Below are 24,704 nucleotides of genomic sequence, written 5' to 3'. Positions count from 1 at the left end.
AAGTGACTCAAATGGACCCACCAGAAACAATGCTGTGCATGCAATTCTTTTAGGTCAATTGAACATTTTTATTCCAAAGACAGACATCTTTTTTAAAAACTTTTTTCATCATTTATATTAAAACCACAGAAGGTACACTAACACCAAAAAATGAGAACAACTTTCCTGTCTGAGTTGGCTGGTTACCTCTTGTATTATACAAATGTTACTAAACTGGTAAAGAGTCCCCTTGACCCTTAATGGCACAAAAAAGAGAATAGATTGTGTGCCTTTCGCAACGTACTTCTTAAAAATAGAAGAGGCAGGAAGAGTCTGCCAGTTCTACTTCTTTTTTGACAGGATTAAACAACCAGCCTGTATTCTCAAAGGAGTACTAAACCTTAACACATAAGAATGCTTGGCTATCTGCAAGAGACCTAACCATGTATTCCTGTCCAATCATTATCTTTGATGCAATTCTGTGTGTTCACTTGGCTGTGCAGAAAATGTATGTGCTGGAATAGATAATCAACATGATCCTATACACTGCCAGCTGAATGCAATCAAAACTTAGCACTGTTCTTGTAATAGTACTGACAAAAGGGTGAATTTGTTTATAATTAACTTTTCTTAGCATGATACTCCTCTGTTAAGTGGAAGATCCTTTCTACCAGCAGAAAGGCCACACAGAATCTTTAGATTTCATTATCAAGGGTGCTGTTACCCTAGGCTTATGTCAGATAAGGAGCAATGTGTAGCTAATAAGAGTAATTTCAAGAATAAGTGATTCTACAGCTGAACACTTCTAATTTTTTATTCTTTCTCCCTTCAATGGTTGAGAGTGCTGGCTGGCAAGCCCCACTGTGGGCAGGAGATCTCCCACCCCAGCAGGCACATGGCAACCCATGACATACACAAAATAATGTTTTTCACGAAGAACTAATTTAGAATGTTTAATTTAGAATGAGTCTCATTTCATAAACTGGGGATGATCAGATTTCCCAGATCCATCCAGTTTAGGGTTCATTCCCTCCCCAGTCCCTATAACTGAACCATAAGACCTTCCATACAAATATACACACTTTGATGTAGCAGAACCCTGGGAATACATGGGGGATTACCTACCTCTTCCCTCCTCTCTTCCTCTCCCCTTTTTCACAAATTTCCCCCATGTATCTGCAGTGACTGAGGTCAGTGGCAAAAAAGATTTCTTAGAGGAGTGGTTTACAGCTCAATCCTGAGCCCTCCCCCCAAAAGGCCTTAGGGAGCAGTGTTACCCCTATGCCAGCACAAAGAGCCCTCACACAAGGTGTACTTATTGGAGCAGCTGTAGTGCAGCCATGCACGGTGAGGAGTTTGGCCACAGGAATGCCCCCTTTCACCTGCACAAATTTGTGTTGGCATTATTGATGGTGCCCGAGAGTGCCTTTATGAGAGTTTATGCAGGGCCCCCACCCTTCGGTGCAAGCCAACCTATATACCCCAAACTGCCTCAGGATGCTAAGTGGCTGGCCAATGGAAATGCTCTCCCCTGCTGGCCATGCCCCCTCCTTAGCAACAAATGGTGCCCCCCCCCCCCGGGACAGTTAAAAACCCCAAGCGGGATGGCCCAGACCTCATAAGGTAGAGTGTGCAGCATGGAACACAGTCTGACAGCTACTTGCCATGGGGACTTAGAGTGAGCATGCGGCACTCATGGTGGCAGGGAAAGCAAGAGAGCGCACTTGGCACTATGGGGCTTGAACTTTGCACTAACAGTCTGTGGTTGAGCCCTCCCACTTAAGCAACTTTGCAGGTTCAGCAGCTGCACAGCCTGGACCTGACAGGGCACAAGTGCAACATAAGGTAAGCTGGGCACTCTACTGAGAACCCTCGTATGCCCCATACCCCTTCCCTCTGCTGGGGCCGGCTGCTCTGGCAGACCTGGAGGCCATGTGGTCTCCACCACCAGGGAGAGGCAACAGATGCTGATGTCAACTTTCACCTCCCCCCCCAAAATGCCCACTCACACAGAGGTGTGTTGTCTCGGGGAAGGGGGGGCTAGCCCCATGAGAAAACGGCAGCCAGCCCCGGTGGGGGACCAGCCCCCTAATCATCTGTGCAGGCTGTTGAGATGTCGCCCCTTCAGTCACAGTTGTTTGTAACTCTATACAGGACTGAGACCCTCATTGTTGCTGGGGGAGGGGACAGTCCTGGATTCTTCAAACACTGGCTCTCAATACTCTTGGTTAATCCCAAATATGTCTGGGACATTTTGGGACCCATTTACTAGTATCCCGGATACCATTTGGAGACACAGATAAATGAAAAAATACCAAAAAGATGTTTTTTAGATATATATTCAGCTCAGTTATATCTAAACACACATCCCTACAAGAGACAGCTACTGTGCCAAATAAAAATGGTGTCTTTCCTGTTTCTTAAAAGAAGAGTTTTATATAATACATGGAGCTAGCCGCAGTTTGATAACTTAAGAACGTGTTTCCCACTGAGATTAAGCTATCTTTATGACAGTTACAGCATTTTGTATTCTGAAAGTCCTTGAAACTATTAATATCTCATGTTATACATGGGGATTCTTTGAACATCGTTTCTAGCTGCCTTTGTTACCATCAAACTGATGCTTGACAAAACTGCAGAAGGCCCCAGTACTATATTTAAAACTCCCTTAGACCTTGCCTTGCACATCTCATTGAGTTTTACTCTCCCACAGAAATGATTAGGCAGACCATCCAGACAGGCTGGTGGGAAAACATTTTGTATGGCTTGACAGACTACAGCTCTACTTTAATCCACCTCATAGAGAGTATTGGTTTTTTATAGCATAAGCATTCTTTACCATTCAGCCCACACCTCAAAAAATGATGGGAGACATGAAGAAAAAAACCCTGTATCATTAAAAATGATACATAAAAGTGAAACAAAATTAAAAGAAGCAGCTAGGAAATGATGAACTTTTTTTTTCTTTTACATAAACCCTAGTGATGATTATTACACAAACTGAGAAACAATAACATGTTGCTGGAATTCTCTAGTAAACCACTTTTAAACTGGTATGACCCATGTGTGCAAAGGAGTTTGTGAAAGGAGCAAAAAATCCCCTTTGTTTGCTATTGTAGGGATTTTCCATTAGCCAACTTTTGCTACATTGACACAATCCTGCAGAAATCGGCTAATGGAAAATTTCCACAATAGCAAACAAAGGGGATTTTTTGTGAAGCTCCTGTGGGAGCATTTTTGGGGTTAGAGGTCCTACATTTTTAGGGTAGCTTTCAGGGACTCTCCTTGCAAGAACCCCAAAATTTGGTGAAGATTGGGTCAGGGGGTCCGGTGTTATGAGCTCTGGAGAGGTCGCCCCTCCCTCCTCCATAGACAAGCATTAGCTTATTAGCGAACAGAGAATCTGACTCTTACCTTCCTGCTTCTGTTTGGAGGTGGGAGGGGACGACCCAGACCCCATAACTTCAGACCCCCGGCCCAATCTTCAAAAAACTTGGGGGTTCTTGCAAGGAGACTCCCTGCAAGCTACCTTGCAAGTTTGAGGGCTCTACCTCAAAAAATGCACCCCAAGTTGAATTTTTTCAGGAAATCCGAAAATAAACCGAATTCCCATATTTACCGATATGGTTCAGCTTATTTCAGGTTTCCCAAAAATAATCAGCCCCAATAAACCCAAACCCTAATTTTACCAAATTTCTTTGCATACCCCTAGTGCCTAGAATATATATTAGATTCACAAATCTTTAACAGCTTACAAAACTTGTACTACCCCATTTCTCTGAAATTTGACTGGGATACAGTCCTCACAAATGTCATCAAATTAGAATGGAAAACAAGTTGTAGCAAGAAATGGGTTTCCTATGTGTAATTTGCCAAAGTGCTTTTAGAGAGGCTAGGAGGAGCATAGGGATGAGAAGCATTACCCCTTTGCTCCTGGGCAGGACAGTGACAAGGCAGGTGGAAAGGTAGGGGAAGAAGAAATCAAAGGAGGTTCTGCCTCTCACCAAATCCATCTCCTCAAGTAGATGTATCACCTCATTGCATGGGTCAGCTAGCTATTCTTTTTTCCCGCTTTCTACAGAACTCTTCTAATTGGTGACTAGCCACCAATAGTCAACTGCTCTGGGGAAAAAAGGAGATGGAAGGCAATAACATATACAAGACTTTGTTACCCTTAATGATCATCTGAAATAGGCTCAGTATATTACCACCACCAACTAAATATATACCTCAGTTTCATTTCCAATTGCACGGCTCATCTCATATTTTTGTAATCATACAAATGCATGCTGGAGATTCAGTTACAGCTCTAAGTCAAATAAATGTGCCCCTAGGCCCATCTGATACTTGGAACTCTGCCTGCAAATAAAAATATTAGATAACCAAAATTATCCACCTGGGAAACATATGCACAAAAAACATATTCCCTTATTTTATTATGCTTCAACTATTACAAAGAAATGGATGATTTGTGAATAGGTCTGTTTTTTCCAGCTCTGTCTGAAACTGTATGGAAGACATCTGCTTCAGGTAAAAGCAGTCTGATGGAGAAACTAGCTGAGAAATAGACTTGCAAAGCCCCCCTTATCATACACTAGGATTACTTTATCCGCATTGGCAACCTACAGATTAGCTCACATTATGCAGATTATGTACATATCCTATTAAGAATACTATATATTTCTATGACTTTTGGTATCATTGATCTTTACATCTTGGTAGAGGATTTGAACAGCATTTGGAGAACTAACTTCCAGCAAGACAGTCTAAAAGCCACTTCAGACATCATTAGAGCTGGCTGATAAAAGGTCTATTCATGTGAACAGTACTAAATCAGAAACAGTACTCAGGGAAGGTAGCAACAGTTTCTTCTGGAAATAGGTACACTGGAAAATGGAAATCCCTTGTCAAATAAGTAATCACTGCAGTCTTTCACAGGTACCTTTTCCAAAGTTACACAGCTCATATGATTATACCTATCACACAAGAAGGTATTTACACTTATTAGCTAGCTCTAAAAACACCTGAACCAGCACTACCAGAAAAGAGATGAATCATTACTTCCAGGGAACATTTGCTGATGGATATCTTTAAATTCCATTTTGTCTGTATAGCTGATCCATGCTTCTGAAGCAGTGAGCCACTCTGTACAGATACGAAAGTTGACACCATCCACACACCAGTGATGCCCTAGTCTGTCTTTTTATTTAATCCAACCCAGGTCCATCAGTTTCATTGTTTACTTGTTTTCTGTAATTATTAGGGACTAGTACTAGTAACCTAAATCAAGAGAAGGTTAGGATATATGATGGATAGAAGAGCTTGAAAGAATATGGGCAAGGACCAGTATATTAATGTAACTTTATGGCTTTAGAATGCTGTTCCGCTGAACAGTGTGCCTGGATCTCCAGGTTTCAGCAGTTACTAGTACTGCCTGTCATCAAGTCCATCTACTAAGAAGCTGTGAGTCTTTTTCACTGTCTAACTTAGCAATAATTTTTCATACCTTTCTTCATAAACAGAGACTAGACTGTTATGATATACTTTGCATAATGGAATCTTTGACAACTATTGGGATGGAGGAAAAGCTGGGGGAATTTCACACGTATGTTCTAGTATCTACATTGCCTCTCTTTGCCTTCAAGGAAAAAGTCAAGCTTGTTTACAATCTCCTAATGTTCTAAATTACTTGAGATGTACATACCTAAAAGATAGGTAGGTAGACCTGGGATAGAGAAGATAACACTTGAAATGATGATGAGTTGGCAAGAGGACAATATGCATGTCAATTCTGCAAACACTTATTTTTCTCCCATGCAGTGACACATTTCAGATGCATGTCTAGTGCTGAGAAAACCATCATCAACAATGTATATAACTCTCAATGTAGCCATATCTATGGATACCTAAATCCAGTGACCGGAGCAATAAACAGACAACACAGCTCTTTGTACAAACCTGAGAAAAGGCCCAGATAAAAAATATGGCATAAAAATATGAAGTCTAAGAACAAATACATAAATGGTTCTTGTAGGTTATCCGGGCTGTGTAACCGTGGTCTTGGAATTTTCTTTCCTGACGTTTCGCCAGCAGCTGTGGCAGGCATCTTCAGAGTAGTAACACTGAAGGACAGTGTCTCTCAGTGTCAAGTGTGTAGGAAGAGTCAGAGAGGGGTTGGGTTTGAGCTGAGTACTGTCCTGCAGACGTAATGTGCTAATCATTGTCCTGTAAGTATCAAGATAATGTACTCATGAGAGTGTGGTATGTTAATATGGAAGCATTGTATCCTGAAATGATCTGGTAATGTGTGAAATCCAAAGCTAATCTGCATGGCTATTGTTGACTGTAGCCTTTATTAGTCTGGAGGTTTTTCAGGGCAGGAAGCCAAGCCTTATTCATTCTTAAACTCGGTTTAACACGGTTACACAGCCCGGATAACCTACAAGAACCAATGAACTCTGACCGTGAAAGCCTTCGACAATATTTTAAATACATAAATGGTTAACCCCCACCCTACCCAAATTAATAGAAGCAGCACCTGTACCTTTAAGAAGGAGATCCCAGTGGCCATTGTGGAGGTTGATACGCAACCACAAGTACTGACAGCCTTCAAGCCTTGGTTTTTTGTAAAAGGCAGAGGGAGGAGGCAGGGCCCATTCCAGGGCTGTTTTAACCTTTGAAGGAGGACCCAGGGAGGCCAGGCCTGGCAGCAATTTCCAGATGACTTGCATGACTCAGGGGTGCTGAGAGGGGGGTTGGGGGATAAAATTCAGGGGGCCAACACAGCTGAAGGGCCGTTGAAGCCAGAATCATGCTGTAGTCACAGAATTAATTTACCTTTTTTTTTTTTTTGCTTCTAATGCGGTTCTGCACTGCAGCCACTGGGGGTGCAGGGAAGGCAGAGCACAGTAAATAACTCTCTCTCTCTCTGCTTTACGTATGTGGATTTTTTGTCTGGAAGCCCATGGTGGAACTTGGCAGTCCTGGCATGACTCACCCAGGCCCAGCTGCTTGCTACTGCTCAGCAGCAGCCACCCCACACATGTGTAGGGGTTAGAATTTCAGACTAGGATCTGGAACAGGCAGGCTTGAATCCCCACTCTAATGGGTAACCTTGGAGCAGCAGGACACGTTAAGTGACTTCCATGGGCAGCCGAGACTTACCAGATGCAATGGTGCAACTTAAGTCCACACAGGCTTCCTCAAAAGTACAGTTCCATTCAGTCGCCCCTTTTGCCCCTTCAGAACCTTAGGGGGCTGAGCTGTGCCTCTGCCTTAGGGCAGTTCTATCAAGGCTACCCAGGTCTGGTAACCTTGTCTTGCCCTAGGCCCCAGCTTCTCCTCTAGGTGCCTCTCCATCCCTTCTCTGCACCCTCTTAGCCAGCTTGCCTTCCCTTGTCTAGCCTGACATCTCCCTTTTTATCCCTGGGACTCCACCCACACTGGCCAAGCCCAGCACTGCCCTTCTCTGAGCCTTGTTCCCCTTTTAACTACTTCCTTGTCTTGCCCCACCCCAGAGCCAGCCAAAAGCCATTGCTGTCAGCTACACTTCCAGCTAATGCCCTGGACTGGCAATCCTGGTGCCCTTGCTGCTATGCTCAGCTGCCACCTGGTGGGAGAGAGACTGTCCTGCAGGGGATGGACACCCACTCCAGCTGGGCCCATCAGGCTGTTACTGCCTTTTTGAGAGGTGCCCCGCCCTGTCTTGGAGCAGCTGCTGCCTTTTGCCCAGTAGCTGCAGCCTCCTCTGGCCTCTGCTGCTGCTGCCGCCTCTGTGCTACCTAGTTACACATTCTCAGCATTGTTGTAAGGATACAATGGAGGACAGAAGAATGATGTAAGGTGGTTTGGGTCTTTGAATTGGGGTATAATCAAAAGTAAAAGTGGGGTATAAACAAAGTAAATAACTAAGCATAGTATTCCCTGGACTTCTGTTACCCTGACCTCAGAACTGAACCTGGCCCTAGATTTGGGTTGCCCCTCTGGTATTGACGCCTAGAAATTGGACTTGAACAGCATGGTGCTTGAACTTGGACTGGTTTCCTGATTACATTATTTGCCTCTGGCCGTTGTTATCTGCCAGCATTCCATACACATAGCTAAAGATGGGGGGGGGAGTAGATAAAGGGTAGTTTTTTGCATGACAGGTAAGCCAGAAAAAAGGAAGCTATGGAGGCAGCCAGGAGGATGGATAGAGGAAATAGTGGGGAAGGGATACAGAAGAAAATCAGGACCCTCTTGCAGGTGTTGCAGTGTGCAACTGGGCCTGATTCAGCCAAAACCAGGCAACTTAGTCAGACTTTTCCTAGGGAAATGTTGCCAGGGGAAGATGAAGAGGAAAAGCTGAGGACAGGGGGGTTGATAAATGTAGGTTGGCTGGAGGATAGGAAGGAGAGAAGGAAGCAGGAAAAGGGGAGAGGCTATGAAGGCTTTCAGGAAATGGAAAAAGGAAACAGTGGATGAAAGGAAAATGAGATGCCCCCTGCAAGTCCTTGTGATTTCCCCCACTTGTACTATAAAGCCAGAGATCCAGCTACATTGGAATGGAATTTTATAATTTGGAAATAAAATTGCTTCTAGTCAAATTAAAATCCAAACATTATGAATATGCACCTCTTTCTCTTCACAGAAATCTACTAAGTACATACAAGGCCTATCTTAGGCAAGGCCTATCTTAATTCTGCAAAACACCCACAAATTATAACAATTCTTCTGAAGATATTATTTTGGAATTCCATGTATCCAATATTTAGAAATCTTATGTTTACCATTCTAAATTAATTCATGCACCACAGTTGACAATCACTTGGCTTACACTCAAAAGTTTTCCTTCAACTCTTCAGTTGTCTGTTGTATTCGTAAAATACTTTACAACTGTATTCCATTCTTATAGTTTCCTTTAATGTGATCATCCTGGCTTTCTGATAGATAAATATTTTCTGTTGTATTCGTAAAATACTTTACAACTGTATTCCATTCTTATAGTTTCCTTTTATGTGATCATCCTGGCTTTCTGATAGATAAATATTTTCTCATCCTTGTTGGAACTGGCTTTGCTTCATTGGCAGGTGAATCACTGACTTTTGATGGTCCTGTTGTAATCAACTATCAAATCACCAGTGCTTGCCGCTAATTAATCCTCAGTAGGCAGTAAAAATGTTATTCATATTACGCACATTCTTGGTTCTAAGCTTAACGTTTTTGAATTTCATTCCATTTCTATTATTTAAACTAAGGAAATATCCAGCTGTTTTGACATAATTGCCTAATTTTTATAGGTATCAAAAGTAACCCCGTTATGATGTCATGGTGCTATTTTTTTTTCCATTTTTAAAGGGTACAGAAAAGAAAGGGAAGGAAAAGACAAATAGGGGGAAAGTATCATTCCATGTCCATGCCCGTAATGTTCCGCTAATTCTTTAATTGCATTTGGACTGTTTGGGATCAATGTGGCAATCTGCTTGGATGAAAATATCCTTAACTAAGTTTAACAGACAAAAAGACATGAATACTCAGTGTGTTACTAACCATAAAATATTTCAGTACACTATGATTTACTAAAGTATTATGGAGGGGAGTGCTGTGTTGTACCTTTAATTTTGGGGGGAATTTTAAACTTCCAGTTTCTATGGATAATATAAAATACTGAAGCAAGGCTATTGTTTCATCTGGAAATATGATTGACTAATAAGCTGCTATAAAAATGTATTTAAAAAAATGAAAGCAAATTAGGGATGCAGGATGCAAACAGCTAAATGGAAATAACCAAAGTAATGTATGTTTACCACCTAAAAGATGAAGTGGACCTGATAAGTGAGTGGTGTGAGAGAATAAGATACCAAAGGTACTGACCTGGAAGTCAAGCTGGTTGGAGCAAGGATGAAAGCAGCAGTTTGGAGAGTAAACACAAAAGAAGGGAGATAGCAAAGAAATAAAGGGAGGAAAAACATTAGTTTTTCAACATAAAAGTGTGCAGAGGTTATATCAGCAGTATTTGTAAAAGGGATATCAGCAAATAGAATTAGTAGTGTACAGTGTTTCTTTGATGAGTGATGAGCAAAGTAACAGCTTAAGAGGAAGTAACCTTGTTGCTTATGGACTAAGGAAAAGCTACCTTTAAATAGGTATACAACCGTATCATATACATATACAAGTGGAACACAAGGAGATTGGTGACAGGTGCTACAGCATATGGTTGGCAGGAGGTATACATGTTTTTTAAAAGCCATTGTTTAGACCGGCATGGATTTGAGAATGACTCATATATAGCAAGTCATCTTCGCCCACAAAAAAAATAAAATAAAGGAAGTTAAATGGCTTGGCTACATGTTCAAAGAGTTTCATCTCAGAGATTCTCAAGTACTGATCACTTACACTGATCAAAGACTCCACTTTTTCCCATGGAAATACAGCCCTTCCCAAAGCTGAGAACAATCTTTTTCAGTCCTAAGAATAAGACTAATACTTCATTGCTGAGAATATCCAGATGTCTGATAACTTATGTTGTATAAAAATATTTAACGTATCTTTTCTGTGAGCCAAAACACACGCACAGACATATATGCACACATATACAAAAACACACACAACATATCTTATCCTATGCCATGCTAAAATTGACATCACAGGTGCACCATTTTGCAAAAGATGGTTTGCTTTCAACATCCAAAAAGTAGTTTCACAGGTATGAGGTAAGAGAAAAGCAATTCCACCTAAACATTAGGAAGAACTTTCTGACGGTGAGGGCTGTTCGACGGTGGAATGCGCTGCCTCGGAGGGTGGTGGAGTCCCCGTCTTTGGAGGTCTTTAAGCAGAGGCTGGATGGCCATCTGTCGGGAGTGCTTTGATTGTGGGATCCTGCATGGCAGGGGGTTGGACTGGATGGCCCTTGTGGTCTTTCCAACCTTGTGAACTTGTGAGGTATATTGATTTCTTTTAATCTCTTGCTTTGTTTCTTTACCTGATTTGCTTGCAGATATTTTAGCTGAATCATACTGACACAAATGTTGTTATGAAGGGCAATGCTAAATCTATTTCAAAATAAAAAATATGCCCATATAATAAACTGGCAGCTAAAATCCACACCGGGGAGGTCATAGCTACGAAAGTACATCACGTGTCATAGTGCTATAGATGGAGACAATGAAGCTTCTTTGAAAGGCCATTTTCCACACATCTTGTAAAACAGGAAGCAGGGTCCATCTTTTGCCACCTATTGGTTAAAAATCGGGCTGTTTTCTGCCTCAGTTCAAAACTAGTTAGCACAAATGTGAGTGATGTCTGTTTATTGCAGAAATTCCCTGACATTGTAAACTTTGAAAGAACAAATGAACTAAAAGCAGACAAACATATACAGAATGTATCAATTGCAAGATAAAGTAAGTGTGGCCATATGCCAATGAGCAGGGAGAAAGCGGTAAAACCAATAGTGCCATTCTAAGAACTCTTTCATGGGAATATGCCCCACTGAATAGACTTGAATAGGATTCTGAGTAGACCTGCTAAGGATTGCAGAGTAAGTTCCACAGAACTTCTATAAGTCTTTCCTCCCCTACCCAAACCATCAGCAAATTTGCTTGTTTGAAATACTTATACACACACTCTTAATAAAATATTTTACAGGGTAGCTAAGGATAAACAAGGTAAGGACCTTATTTGTACAGTTTTATGTACAGTCTGGTCACCATATCTCAACAATCGTATTGCAGAGCTAGACAAAGTACAGAATATAAATAACAAGCACTGATGGCTACTGGAAACATCAATAAGACTTTTTATAATTCAGTCATAAAAATCAAACCTTATACAGTGAAACAGAAGCAAACAAAGTCCCGTGGTGAAAATAAATTCTGCCGGGTGAGGTCTCCTGGTTGCCAAGTTCCAGGTGAAGGCTGGAGATCCGTTCACTGGGGCGGCTCTAGTGGCAAGCCAACCGCAGAAGAAACAGGTACCGCAGGTACCGCAGGCAAAAGTAGTTGCAGATCGATGTTGGCTGTATGTAGCCAAAGAATTTTGAGCCAAAACCTGATTTTACAGTATATTGTAACAAAAATTAGGGCTAAATTGCCCTTTACTTTGAGGAGAATTTCCTTAGAATATTTATTTGCATGTTAAGGCAGAGCTTAACTTCCGATCTTGTGTTCTTTGCTACTTTTTATATTCAGTAATGGTCCAGCTAATTCTTAATAGACTTATATGTGTTTAGGATTTAGTAAGTGTTAAGTATGCCACCTTTAGCCCAGAAGAGGATGTAAAAGATGAGACATATTTAAATTATATCTGTGGGAAAGGAAGTCACATGACTCTGTGGAGGAGCAGTTCCAGGCAGAATCTAAGCCCAGTCTTCAGGAAGACCCAGCAGTGAGAAGATCAGGACATTTAATAGTCCTGAAGAAAAGGTATAAAGGGTGGCCTGGTAGGATGTTATCTGTCTGCTATAGCTTTAAAGTCAGAGGATGGGTGCAGGGGGAAATCAGCCAAGAGGTAGTGAGCATCTTTGGATCATAGAATCTTAGATTTGATCTTGGATTTAGATATTAATTGGTGTGTGTGTGTGTTATGAATTAATGACCTCCAAAACATTAACAGCCTTGCTCAGGTCTTGCAAACTGAAGGCTGTGGCTTGCCTTTATCGAGTCAATCCATCTTGTGTTGGGCTTTCATCTTTTCCTGCTGCCTACTGCTTTTCCTAGCATTACTGTCTTTTCCAGTGAGTCTTGTCTTCTAATGATGTGACCAAAGTATAATAGCTTGTTTAAGAAATTAGTCACAAACTAGTGCAAGGAATCACATTGCCAGATATCAGTGCAGGGTCTAAATAGAAAATCATAACAGTTTGCTATCATTCACCAGGCATATCAAGCTACTAAGAGATAAGCTCACCACCTTATTTTAGAAGCATACCACCCATTTTGTTCTATTCTGTATACATCTGAGATTAATCTAAAAGATACACTCCTTAGAATTCCATCCTTTACTCTGTAGTCTATAGATAGTAAATTGTCAAAACGACTCTCTATTCTGAAAGGTTCAGAAAGTTCACATAAATTACACACACAAAATAAATCTCATGCAGGAAATCACATTCATATGCATGAAGAAAAGCATAAGATCCTTTCATAAACTGTCTCTCTCTGTGTTTGATTATATTCTTTGCACTGACATGTGAACTATTTCAACAGGGTTTTTTTCCAGCATAGGAAGCAGAAATTATATTTTGCCAAATTTCACCCAAAGCAGAAGAAAACCAGGGCCCAGTTCCATAAAGTGCTGAGTACATGCCAAATTCCACAGATTTCACTATAGGCCTTTTCACAAAAATGCTAAACATATCTCACATACACATTTTAGTTATTCTACCATTTCACAGTGGCTCCCAGGCCACAAAGTACTTTTCAGAATAATATTCTACCCATACATAGCTGAAGGAAATAGCCACTCTTCAGAAAAGATAGCCTTTTGGGACTGGAGGAATAACCATACTGTTGTTCATTAACCTTTTAAAAATTCTTTCCTAGAAGTTTCTCCCATGTAGGGAGAAAAATCCTTAAAGTGAGAAACTAAACAAGCTCACCAAGCTCCAAAGCTACACAAGGAAATTAATTTTTCTTATCATTATGTCACATATAATATCTAACAACTTAGAATCTGGAAAAGTGGAAAGCATTTATATGTAAATAGCCCCTCCAAAACTTTTTAAAAAATGTTTTTACCAAAATTTATACCCAGCCATTCTGCCTTCACAAGGGCCACCAAGGCAGCTAACAAATTAATCACATTTTAACACCATTTAAACACCCTTAAACACTTTATTTTTAAAAAAACCCACCAGAGCTAAAATGCATACAAAGACATAAAAACAGCAATTAAAACACAGGGTAAGAAGGAGGGATCACTGAGGGAAAACCGGGGGGGGGGGTCTTTCTCCACTAGCAAAAGATGACAACAGAAGGGGAAACACGAATCTCCCTGGGGAGACAGTTCCAGAGCTTCGTGCCATGACTGAGAAGGCCCTCTTCCACGTGGCTATCCATCTAATCTCAGAAGGTGGGAGCACCTGAAGCAGGGCCTCTGAAGATGACCGTAAGGGCTGGGGGAGGGTTCATAAGGGAGTAGGTGGTTCTTCAGGTATGTTGGTCCCAAACCATATAGGGCTTCAAAGGTCAACACAAGCACCTTGAATTGTCCACAGAAGCAAAATTGGGAGCCAGTGTAAATGGGCCAAGACAGGAGTGACATAGACCCTACAACCCTCTCCAGTAAGCATCCAACCTGCAGCATTCTGTACAAACTGAAGTTTCCAAAGACTTTTCAAAGGCAGGCCCACATATCACAGATTGCAGTAATCTAATTTAGATGTAGTGAGGGCATGTAGGAAAGGCTGCAGCTGGCTAACCAGCTGAAACTAGTAAACGGCACTCCTGGCCACAGCTGCCACCTGCTTAGTCAGGGTTGCCAGCATCCTGGTGGTGGCTGGAGATCTCCTGGGATTAAAACTGACCTTCAGGCAACATACATCAGTTCATCTGCTGAAAATGGCTGCTTTGCAAGGTGGACTCTATGGCAGTATACTCCATTGAAACCCCTCCCCTCCCCAAACCCTGCCCTCCTCAGACTCCACCCCCAAAATCTCTAGGTCTTTCACAACCTGGAGCTGGCAACCCTAGCAGTAGGCCTGGGTCCAAGAGAACCCACAGACAACGGACCTGTTCCTTCAAGGGGAATGCAACCTCATCCAAAATGGGTGATACCTTAAATCCCAGGTCAGCCCTTCCACCCACCAGTAGCACTTCCATCTTGCCAGAATTAAGCTTCAGTTAAGTAGCCTGCATCTGCTCCAAAACTGCCTCCAGGCAATCATTTCAGAATTTCTACACCCTCCCTGGGATCAGCTGAAAGCAAAAGGTAGAACCGAGTGTCATCCATATATTGGTGATAATCAGGATGACCTCACCCAGTGGTTTCATATAGATGTTAAAGTGCATAGGGGGCAAAACAGAATCTTGCGGGACCTCTTAGGCCAAAAGCCAAGGAGCTGAGCAGCAGTCTCCTAGCACCACCTTCTGAAACCTACCCTCCAGGTACTCCAAGAACCACCACAAAAGGGTGCCTCCCAATCCAAACCAGGAAAGGCACTGCAGAAGGATACCATGATCTATGGTATCATAAGCCACTCAGAGGTGCTGGAGAATCAATAGAGTTCCACTCCCTCAGTCCATCCCCAGGGTCAGGTCATCCACCAGGGCAACCAAGACTGTTTCTGTCACATAACCAGGTCTAAACCCAGTTTGGAAAGGTTCTAAATGATTTGCCTCATCTAGAAAAGCTTGAGGGTGTCCAGTCACCACCCATTCAATCCTCTGGTTCAAAAATGGAACATCTGAAACTCGTCAAAAATTATTGAGCTCTCTTGGGGCCTTATTAGCACTAAGTAGATCAAATGGTCTTCTGTTTTTCTTTTTCTTCTAATTGAATGTCCACTACATTTTGGGGGCAATGAGCATGCTCAGCTCATGTCTGGTTATTTGGGGAGGGCCAGGTCTTTTTTATTTTTAATTACAAAGTAAAGCTTTCCCAGCATGGAGAAACCCACACCCTGTCTTGTAATCCCAGTTAAAAGCCATATTGATAGGCTCTCAGCCATCAACTTTGCTATTAAATGAAATGAACTCAGGGAAATGTATATCCCACAAAGCACCAGCTTGAAGGAAAGCATGTAGACTGTAAGCAAGAAATAGGAAACAAATGCACATTTATTGTGCAAACAGGAGCATGCAAAAAGTCCTCAGGAAACACATCTGTGCCTTACCATTGCAGCAATAATGTCAATTGATCAGTTGTTCCTTGAAATAATGCTTTAGTAAATTATTAAGTTTTATGGACAGTATGCCATACTGTGCACACTTTGTAAATTCAATCATTAATAGTATTCAGTTCACTAATCTTTCATCTCATGTATGAAGAAGAAACTACATCAAGTTTGGTTTTCACAAGGCTTTTTCCATTTGAAGCATCCAGAATTTGAATCTTAATGTTTAAGGAAACCAGCTCTGATATTACTTCAGAGATGTACAGAAACACTCTGTGTAGTCCGCCCTGAGTCCAAGTGAGAAAGGCGGACTATAAATAACTTAAATAAAACAAATGGCACAAGTCTAATGTTACATGGGATCTACATTTTTCAATGCTTCTATAAAATGTGGGGAGAAGATCTGGAAACTCTGCTTCCAGGGTCTACTGTTGTCTGGCTCCCAATCTGTAGTATGTAGTTTTACAAGAATCAGACAATGGTCGATATAGCTGTTTGTAAGGAAGATCCACAAAACCTCTACCCCAATGCCGAAAGATTTGTGATTTTAAATGTTTCTCTTCTTTAAACCTTTTTTAAATGAGTGAAATCTGCTGATGCACTATTTCTAGGCTTCTTGTGATAACTGGTACAAGGTGAATCATATATGTGGTTTGTTATTTTATATTTGCATTTAAACTGAAAATGTTTTTAAATATAATTGTAAGCCATAAGGAAAGGCAGGATATAAATGTTTAAATACATACATACATACATACATACATACATACATACATACATACATACATACATACATAAACAATATGCAAGCAAAAATGTTCCATAAGGAGCTTACCTATAAGAGTGATGCAAAAACATTAGATTGATATAAAAATGAATAACTGATATTTTGTATCACTAGATAAAGTCTTCATAGACATAGACTGCAACACAGGAATGGATTCCCCACTGCCCGACTGTCTCCCTGCCTGAGTTTGTGGAGGTGGTCTCAGATGTGGTGTTGACGACTCCTAAGCTGGTCATCTTGGGGGACTTCAAAATCCATGCCAAGGCTGCCTTGTCAGGAATGGCTCAGGATTTCATGGTCTCCATGACAACCATGGGCCTGTCTCAGGTAATAACAGGCCATGAACACTGTGCAGGTCACACTCTTGAACTGGTGTTTTGCTCTGGGCAGGAAGAAGGTGATCTGAATGTATGTTGGGGGGGGGGTTGAAGATGGCCCCCTTGTCATGGACAGAATTACTTGCTGGGCTTCAGACTCACAGGGCTACCAAGACTCCAAAGAGTCGATTAGGGATGATCCATCCCCATAGCCTGATAGATACGATGGCAATGAGTGAATTTCCTGCTGATACATTCAGTGCTCCTATCAATGCCCTGGTTGACCTCTGGAATGGGGAAATCACCAGGGCAATTGACCACATTGCACCTAGGCACCCTCTCTCCTGTCAAAGAGCTTGGGAAATGAAAAGACAGAGGAGGCAGCTAGAGCATGATGGATTTTTTTCTTGCAGCAATGAATATCGCTTGCAAGGAGGAAATATCTTCCTTTTTCCTTCTATGTTTTAAAATATGTTAAATGCCAAAATGTCATCCTTTAACATCCCTTTCTGTAAGCTAAAACAAATTATGTCAAAAAGCATTGATTCTTCCTTCCTATGACTTGTATCATTCAGGTTCTAGCTCCTGTTATTGATCCAACTACCAACCCCTGCCTACCCTGTGGCATAGCTTGAAAATGAGACCATTTTGGAAGTAATTTCTTCTGCAGCTGGAGGAAGGGAGATGCCATCAGTACTAATAATACTAGGGACATGCTCTAGCCTTCCTGCAATTACACAGCTTCTCGTGAAGGCTCAGATGCCTAAAAAACTGCTGATGTACAGACATATACTGGAGAGGCTGACTGAGGGTAATGGAAGGGTTTTTTTATGAATGTCTTACACCTGTGTGTGTGTAGTTGTTTTACTTAGTGTGTCTGAGGGCATGCTGTAGGAGTTGCCATTTCTAAGAAGGATTTTACTAATACAAAGTATTAACTGAGGGGTAAGAAAGGTGATCTGCTGCTATCTTTCTACACTGGGTTCAACCTCCCTACCAGCAGCCAGCTATAACAGGAATATGATGGACAGTTGTTTGGGAGTTCTTGATTTTTGTTTTCCATCTTTAAAAAAAAAATCCAGGTAGGACCTTGAAAAATGTGGAAGGAAGGATCAGAGTAAGGAAGGGAGGAAGAGAGATGGGAAGGTATGTGACATCTTGATCATTGTTGCAGTGTTGAATGGCTGGCTTTCCCTTGGGGCAGATCGTTCTGAAGACATCAGAGAAGCCAAGAAATCTGTCAGCCACTGCGCTGCCTGGCCCTCATCCACCAACCAGCTTGGGCATAGGCAGGAGGACGTTGGCTCTGGAGGCAGTGGCCTGGAAGCAAGGTTCATTCCACACACAGGAGCCACCCATGCTTGGGATGTAACCTCAGGCTCATTTGGAGAGACGTGGTGGCAGGGGTGCTGGAGGGATGTGAGAAAGCAGCCTGGGACGAGCTGGGTTGTTCACTAGAGCATCACCAAGCTATAAAGGCCAGGTGCGGGGCAGAGACAGCTAGGGATTGGAACACTACAAAAGGAGAGGGGGCAGAGCCAAAAGGAGGAAGCAGGAAAAGGTGAAAGTCAAAAGGGAAGAAGTGGAGAAAGGAGGGAAGTGGAAGGATGGAAAGAAAAGAAGGAATGGGCCAGCGGTGAGAGGGAGAAGCAGGAGCAGAAACGAAAGAGAGTGAAGGAGACCACAGCAAAACATGGCACAGATCAAGGAAGCCCAGGAAGGATGGGGTATCATTCAGGCGAAAGCAGCTGTACTTTGCTTGTGCCAATAAATGTGTTTATCTTGACTTCTCTGATTGGCACTAAGCTTGTGGTGCCAAGGAAGGTGCCTTCAACACGCCCCTTCCCCCAGGAGGGACCACAACCATATTTTTTTATTTTATACTTTTATTATTCCTTTACCTGTTATTTACCCAATCCAGCCCAATCCAATATCTGTTTACTCAGAAGTAAATCCCACCGAGTTCAACAGGGCTTAATCTCAAGTAAGGTTGCATACGGTTCTCATGTTAATTATGTAAATTACCTCAATTGTAAACTATTCAGGAACAGAATTTGCCATTTTTATAAAAATGACTATTACCAATGATGAATCATATCTAATATAAATGTCCCTGATCATCTTCATCATTTTTGCCTAATTCTTTCCTAGCATCTCAAAATCATTATTCCTAAAACCTAAAACAAGTATTCCACCAGAAGTCTTCACAGTTTTGAGCTGTCTCCTGTTAACTGGTTCTCTGTTAATTGAACCTATGATCGTATTGGTTATTGGATCGTATCTCTTTACTGAGATATAAATATCACAATCTCTTTCAGCAAAGCTACAACCTTTTTAGAAATGTAATTGTATAGTTGTCTATATTGTTCGGAGAGTAAAACTTTACATTAAAAATCATTTTATCCCTGATATTTCATTGAGCATCTCCATTTTTGCTTATGTTTTTGTTTGTTCAGTAAGTTGCCAGTTTCCATCACTTAACTATCAATTTCTAATTCATACAATGGCAAACCACCCTGTAAAAATAGTCTGCCTAGTAAATGTTGGGATGTGACATCACCCCATGGGTTAGTAATGACCCAGTGCTTGCACAGGGGACTACCTTTACCTTTTACTATGTATTGTAAAACATCTTTTCCTCCCCTTCCACATCATAAGAAAAAAAATTCTACCACTGATAAAGGAATTTTGTTTTCAGATGAAACTGGGGGTTAGTTATTGTACTCAATCTGATCTTGGCTTTTAAACATATGTGCAACAATCAATAAATAAACACTTCTTACAAAATCTTCTCTGTGTGTGTGTGTGTGTGTGTGTGTGTGTGTGTGTGTGTGTGTGTGCCTGGTTTGGTCCTAGGTCCCTCTACATTTCGCCACAGCTCTCATTGGAGGTTAATGTAAAATGTGTTTATGAGAAAACAAAAACTACGAACAATTTACCTTTCTAGTTCAGCAATTTTCTTATCTTTGTCATTTTTGTCATTCTCTACTTCCTTAAGGATTTCTAGAAGTCTGTCAACTTCCGCTTGAGCTTTGCCGCATTCGTCCCTGTAATAGGCTGCTTCTTTGTCAAGCTGCTTCATTCTGTCCGCAAATTCAGGGTTCATCCGTGCTTCCTCCTCAGCTTCATGAGCCTATTAGTTTTTTTAAGAAAAAAAATCACCAATATTTCAGGCAGTTTGTCTCTACTATTCTATACTATCAACTGCCATATAATTAAAGGATTTATGGGTATCCCATTAGTTAACCAATTTTTTTTCATACCTATTCCTATGACATGCCACTGTGGGGGAGGGGAAAATCCATGGACTTTGGGGAGCAAAACAGCTACTCCCTGGTTTATAAAACAAAATGCTAACTTATTCTTACTATTGTACAGAAAAGTAGGACTGAACAACTTAATATAAGCTAGCATGTAATAATGGTTCAATTTAATAACGGCATTAAACAATTTAATGCAAAATATTTGTTTTAGGGTAGGATGAGAATGCTTTTAACTGACAGTTTTACCCAAAATCCTTTTGTTTTTGTTTTTTTGCCTTTTCCCCCCACTCTGCCAATATTTAACCTGAAACATAAGAAGAAACAAGCCCCTTGGTGGAACAGCACAAATAAATATACCTGGCAAACACATGCATGGGTGGGTGGCCATTTCACAAACAGGAAAGAAATGCAATGAACACAACAGAAAACAACAGTGCAAAGCCCAATCCTGCTCCCATTAAAGCTAATAGCAGAACCTCCATTAATGTCAATGAGAGCATGAATGGGCCCAAGTGTTTAAAACATTAGACCGAAATAATCACACACAGATGTAAACAAGAATGCACTGCAAAGCTCAGCCTACCCCTTGTTTCCCATTATTCCTAATTGGCATCTTCAAAGAGCAGGCAGGGAGAAAACAAGTAGTTTAACCGCAGTGCACATTAAACACACATAATTCAGAGAACACTTTTTTTTTAATGTACACAAATACATTTTAAAAGATTAAGGATACTCAGAAGAACTGCGTGTCCTTCCTTCCTTTATCTAACAAATGAAGAACAAAAGCTAGCTTTGTTTTTGTTTTAACATAGCTTTTTTTAATTTTGGGGAATAAACAAGCAGGCAGTGAAACATCTATTACTTACAATGAAGCATGCATGTCTAGATTAAAAGGTAATGCTAAAAATCTACTGGTTGACAATCTTTGCAATGATTTATTTTTCAAAAAAAATTAAATAAATATTGAGTTTAAGAAACATTGTTATTATGGAAAAATATGCAAAAATCAAATTGTTAGAGAAAGAACTCAGAGATTCTACTTCTGCATGTAACATATCATTTAAGCATGAGGATAACAGAGGAACTAGGTTAGCTACTGAAGAACATAGTTTAACATTCAAAGTCAGGGGATTTCTTATTTTCAGTGGAAGGGGATGGTTCTACACATCCTCTAGTCATCACATTTAAAACAGCTTTGAGTTTAAACATTCAACTGGAATTTTTTTTACATAAATAAAACATACCATACATCAAAGGACATAATCTCCATACCAAGTGTGCCACCTCAATTCACGTTGAAGGGACTTATACAAGTTTACCTCTGATATTCGATAAATTATACCCATAACAACTATTAAAATAAATTAAATTGGGGCTGCAGCACTTCAGTAGTATGCAAACTGACTATTCAAAGCCTAAAATTTCAAACTCAGACCAAACCCCCAGATCCCTCAAAACTTTATTCAGAAGTGTTATTCGCTGGGGTTGGCCTGATATTGTTGCAACAGAAGCAGCTTCAAAAGGCCTCCAAGATTCGGTAGTGACCAGGGAGGGAGAGGAGTGGCATGAGGATTGGTAGGGATGTGAAAATTCTTTAGAAAACCCAACAAGTGCTGGAAGTTCTGTGCAACTCTGAGGATCCCACCCAATGCCTAGAACTAGAACTCAATGTATTCTTATGGTGTTTCCACTAACTGCTATAGGGTTTAAAGGAGACTTCTCTTTCCAACAACTGAGCCAACAACAGAAAAGTCTCTCTCAATATACAGCTTTGCCAGCAAATAACCATAAGGAAATATATCTATACAAGTGTAAATTTCCCAGACCTTTCGAGAATCTATGTTGTTTTTGTTTTAATCAAAGCCTTTAAAGTCAAACAGGCACAAACCTATGTATGTTTTTAATGGCTGCATTATTGGGATGGGATCAACTGCCATTTGCTCCTCCCTTCCCAAGTTGCTTCCATGAACAGACTTTGCATTCAGCTGTGTTTGAGAGAGAGGTGAGACAGAGGGGACCCCTCTACCACCTTCCTTGAAACCAACTGCCATTTGCTTTTGCCCCTCCCAGAATTATTTCCGGTCATTATCATTCCATCCAGTCATGTTACTATGCCCTAAATGTCTTGTACTTATGCCCAAAATCATTTAATGACATGGGACTAGAATGACGTTTTACCAATAACTCATAAAAGTTTCTAATATCTTCTAAGCAAACTTGGACCGAATATCCCAATGACAGTGTAGATACATTATTTTGCTGGTACATCATTTCAAGAGAGGTGAAATCCTCACATTTGTGTTGTAGAGGAGTAAGAACAAATAACTATCCTGCTTACTAGCCTTAGAATTCTTCAGAAAGTCATACATAAATATGTAAGACTAAAAAAAAGTTCTATATGATGTATTTAAAATGTTGAGTGGGGCAAGGTTCATTTTGTAAAATGAAATAACTTGGATGAACAAATGAGTTTTTGATTCTTCATCCAAGATATATCCACTGCTAGCATCCAAAACTTCAGAAGAATTAGCAATTATTCATATCAACTGAGCTTTCTCATAATATTAAAGTCATTTATCTGAAGCAGCAAAGCATAAATGTCATGGTGCCTATCTTCAAGCCCTCTAAGATAAACAGCAGGCTTTAAAAATGTGTATTGTTGACAGTGTTGTGAACTAGAGAGGCTTCAGTTTTTTATGGGCAAATGTGTTGAGCTCTGAAGACTGGTTTAACAGGGTTGCACTTAAACCTGTAACTATTCTTCAACAAGTTGTCTTCTGTGCAGGTACATATTGGGGCTCCATACACACAGACCAGCCACAGAGAGAATTTTCTGGCTGAAATAGTAAAGGAGGGGACACCCCTCCCCCTTGGAGTGTGTAGAATGTTGTTTTCAACCAAAACAGGTATGCTCTCCGAGGGAGCGGCAACCCCCTTCCCTAAGTTCCTGCTGAGACACTGCAAGCCCTCTACCCCCAAATCTCGATAATAGCAATAAGGTACCTCGACGGCAGCAAAAAAGGAATGAAGGGGAAAGGGTGCTGATCCTCTTGGGCACATGATGGCTTTGGGTGAGAAAAAGCTGTTGTGTTGGCTCTGTAGGGGAGGGGCACCACCCCCTTAAGTCCCAGGAAGCTTAAAAACTGCTATATGGGGGCAGGTCTGGGTGTGCACAATCTCAATGTGGGGCTGCAATGAAGATGGAAGATGAACAGCCATTCTGCTGGTTTTTCCTAAACTGACTTGGTGATGTCTAAAAAGCCTCCAGGCATCAGGAAAGCTATTATCCTAGGCGAGTACAGCCTACACAGAATCTTGTTTTTAGGCTTCAGATCTGAGGTAGAAACATAAATCTCCAGTGACTGGGCCATATGAAGCATTTACTCTAAGTAAAGTTAGATGTCCTCATTAGAAGAGGCAGGAGTCAGGTGGATATGATGGGCATTCTGGGCTATGCTCAGATCTGAGTCCTCTTTCCTCCTTCTCTGATTCCGAAGGACAACCAGAGATTTCTGTAAAAATTGTGAGGAGCATCCTTGCCTCAGAACTGACCACTGATGTTACATCGGAAAAACAGGCCCCAATTCCATCCTGGGTATGTGTCCATAGTAGTATCTCCACGATGGTTTGTAAGTGCAAGACATAAAGAAAGGATAGGGCTGCCATGGCATAGGTGGGAAGGCCATGGGCCACTGAGGCGCAGACCATGGATCTGATGGAAATGGTGGGCACCTCTCCAATGGGGTTGGCAAATCGGGCTCAACTTCACCTTCTGACAATGATGGAACAGGTGACTGAGAATGTAGGCAGGGGGTCTGAGGCACACCCAAATGAAGCTCCTCTGGTTACTTTATGGATCCGGGTTCTGGTAGGTCAATGTTTTGTTCAACAAATGGAACTGATGGAGCCTTTTGATGGTGTTCATTTTTCAACTTGGCTTTCTTTGCTTTAAGTGCTTCTAGGGACTCTTGATGGAGTCAGAGACCAAGACTTGAGTTTAGACAGTGCCAACCTCAGAACCAATGGAATGAACATTGCCAACATCGGGCAAGACAAGTGGTTGGCCGCAGTGGGTGACTTAGCTGCCAGGCCCTCAAGCGCAAATAAGGCCTTTCCCCATAAAGCCACTTTTAATCTTGGTGCTTTTTAATCTTGGCCACTTTTAATCCCTCATTTGTGGCCTTTGGTATAAATTGTTAACAGTGTCTGCATGCCAAGGTATTGTGGCTTTCACCCAAACACAGCAGTGCATGCTTGTCTGTGTGGGTCATTTTAGTCCTGAAGCAGAAACACTTTTTTTACAGAGGCTTTTGCACCATTATTTTGATGAGATCGTTCTGGTCAAAAAACAGAGATAAAATTCTGTAGAAAGGTTCTCACCAATAGTTCAATATACGTATCTCGTATTTTCTTCTCACACATACTTTTTGTCTCTTTTTTAGAATAAAGAAGAATGCGCAAAGCTAAAAGAGGTCCACACCGTGCAATGGCAAAAAGGGGAACTGAGGGAAAGGGACACCATTCCCTTGGAGTATGTGACTGTTGTGGTG

The 24,704-nt window shown here is 41.2% G+C and overlaps 1 protein-coding gene across 11 annotated transcripts in view; it reads right to left on the bottom strand.

The window, feature by feature from the left end:
- ERC2 (ELKS/RAB6-interacting/CAST family member 2) overlaps positions 1–24,704 on the bottom strand; it is a 677,274-nt gene that overhangs the window by 350,551 nt on the left and 302,019 nt on the right. For 10 of the 11 annotated variants that reach the window (XM_056860395.1, XM_056860410.1, XM_056860332.1 and 7 more), the window contains one exon: positions 19,831–20,024. In XM_056860395.1, the coding sequence (XP_056716373.1) occupies positions 19,831–20,024 (194 nt within the window). Of the gene's footprint in view, positions 1–19,830; positions 20,025–20,737; positions 20,768–24,704 lie in introns of all 11 variants that reach the window. The other variant, XM_056860344.1, reaches the window with a different exon arrangement.

This window comes from Euleptes europaea, chromosome 1 (genome assembly GCF_029931775.1).
Source record: "Euleptes europaea isolate rEulEur1 chromosome 1, rEulEur1.hap1, whole genome shotgun sequence".
NCBI lineage: Eukaryota > Metazoa > Chordata > Lepidosauria > Squamata > Sphaerodactylidae > Euleptes > Euleptes europaea.
The sequence above is the reverse complement of the archived record's forward strand: the minus strand, read 5'-3'. Positions and strand labels throughout refer to the sequence as shown.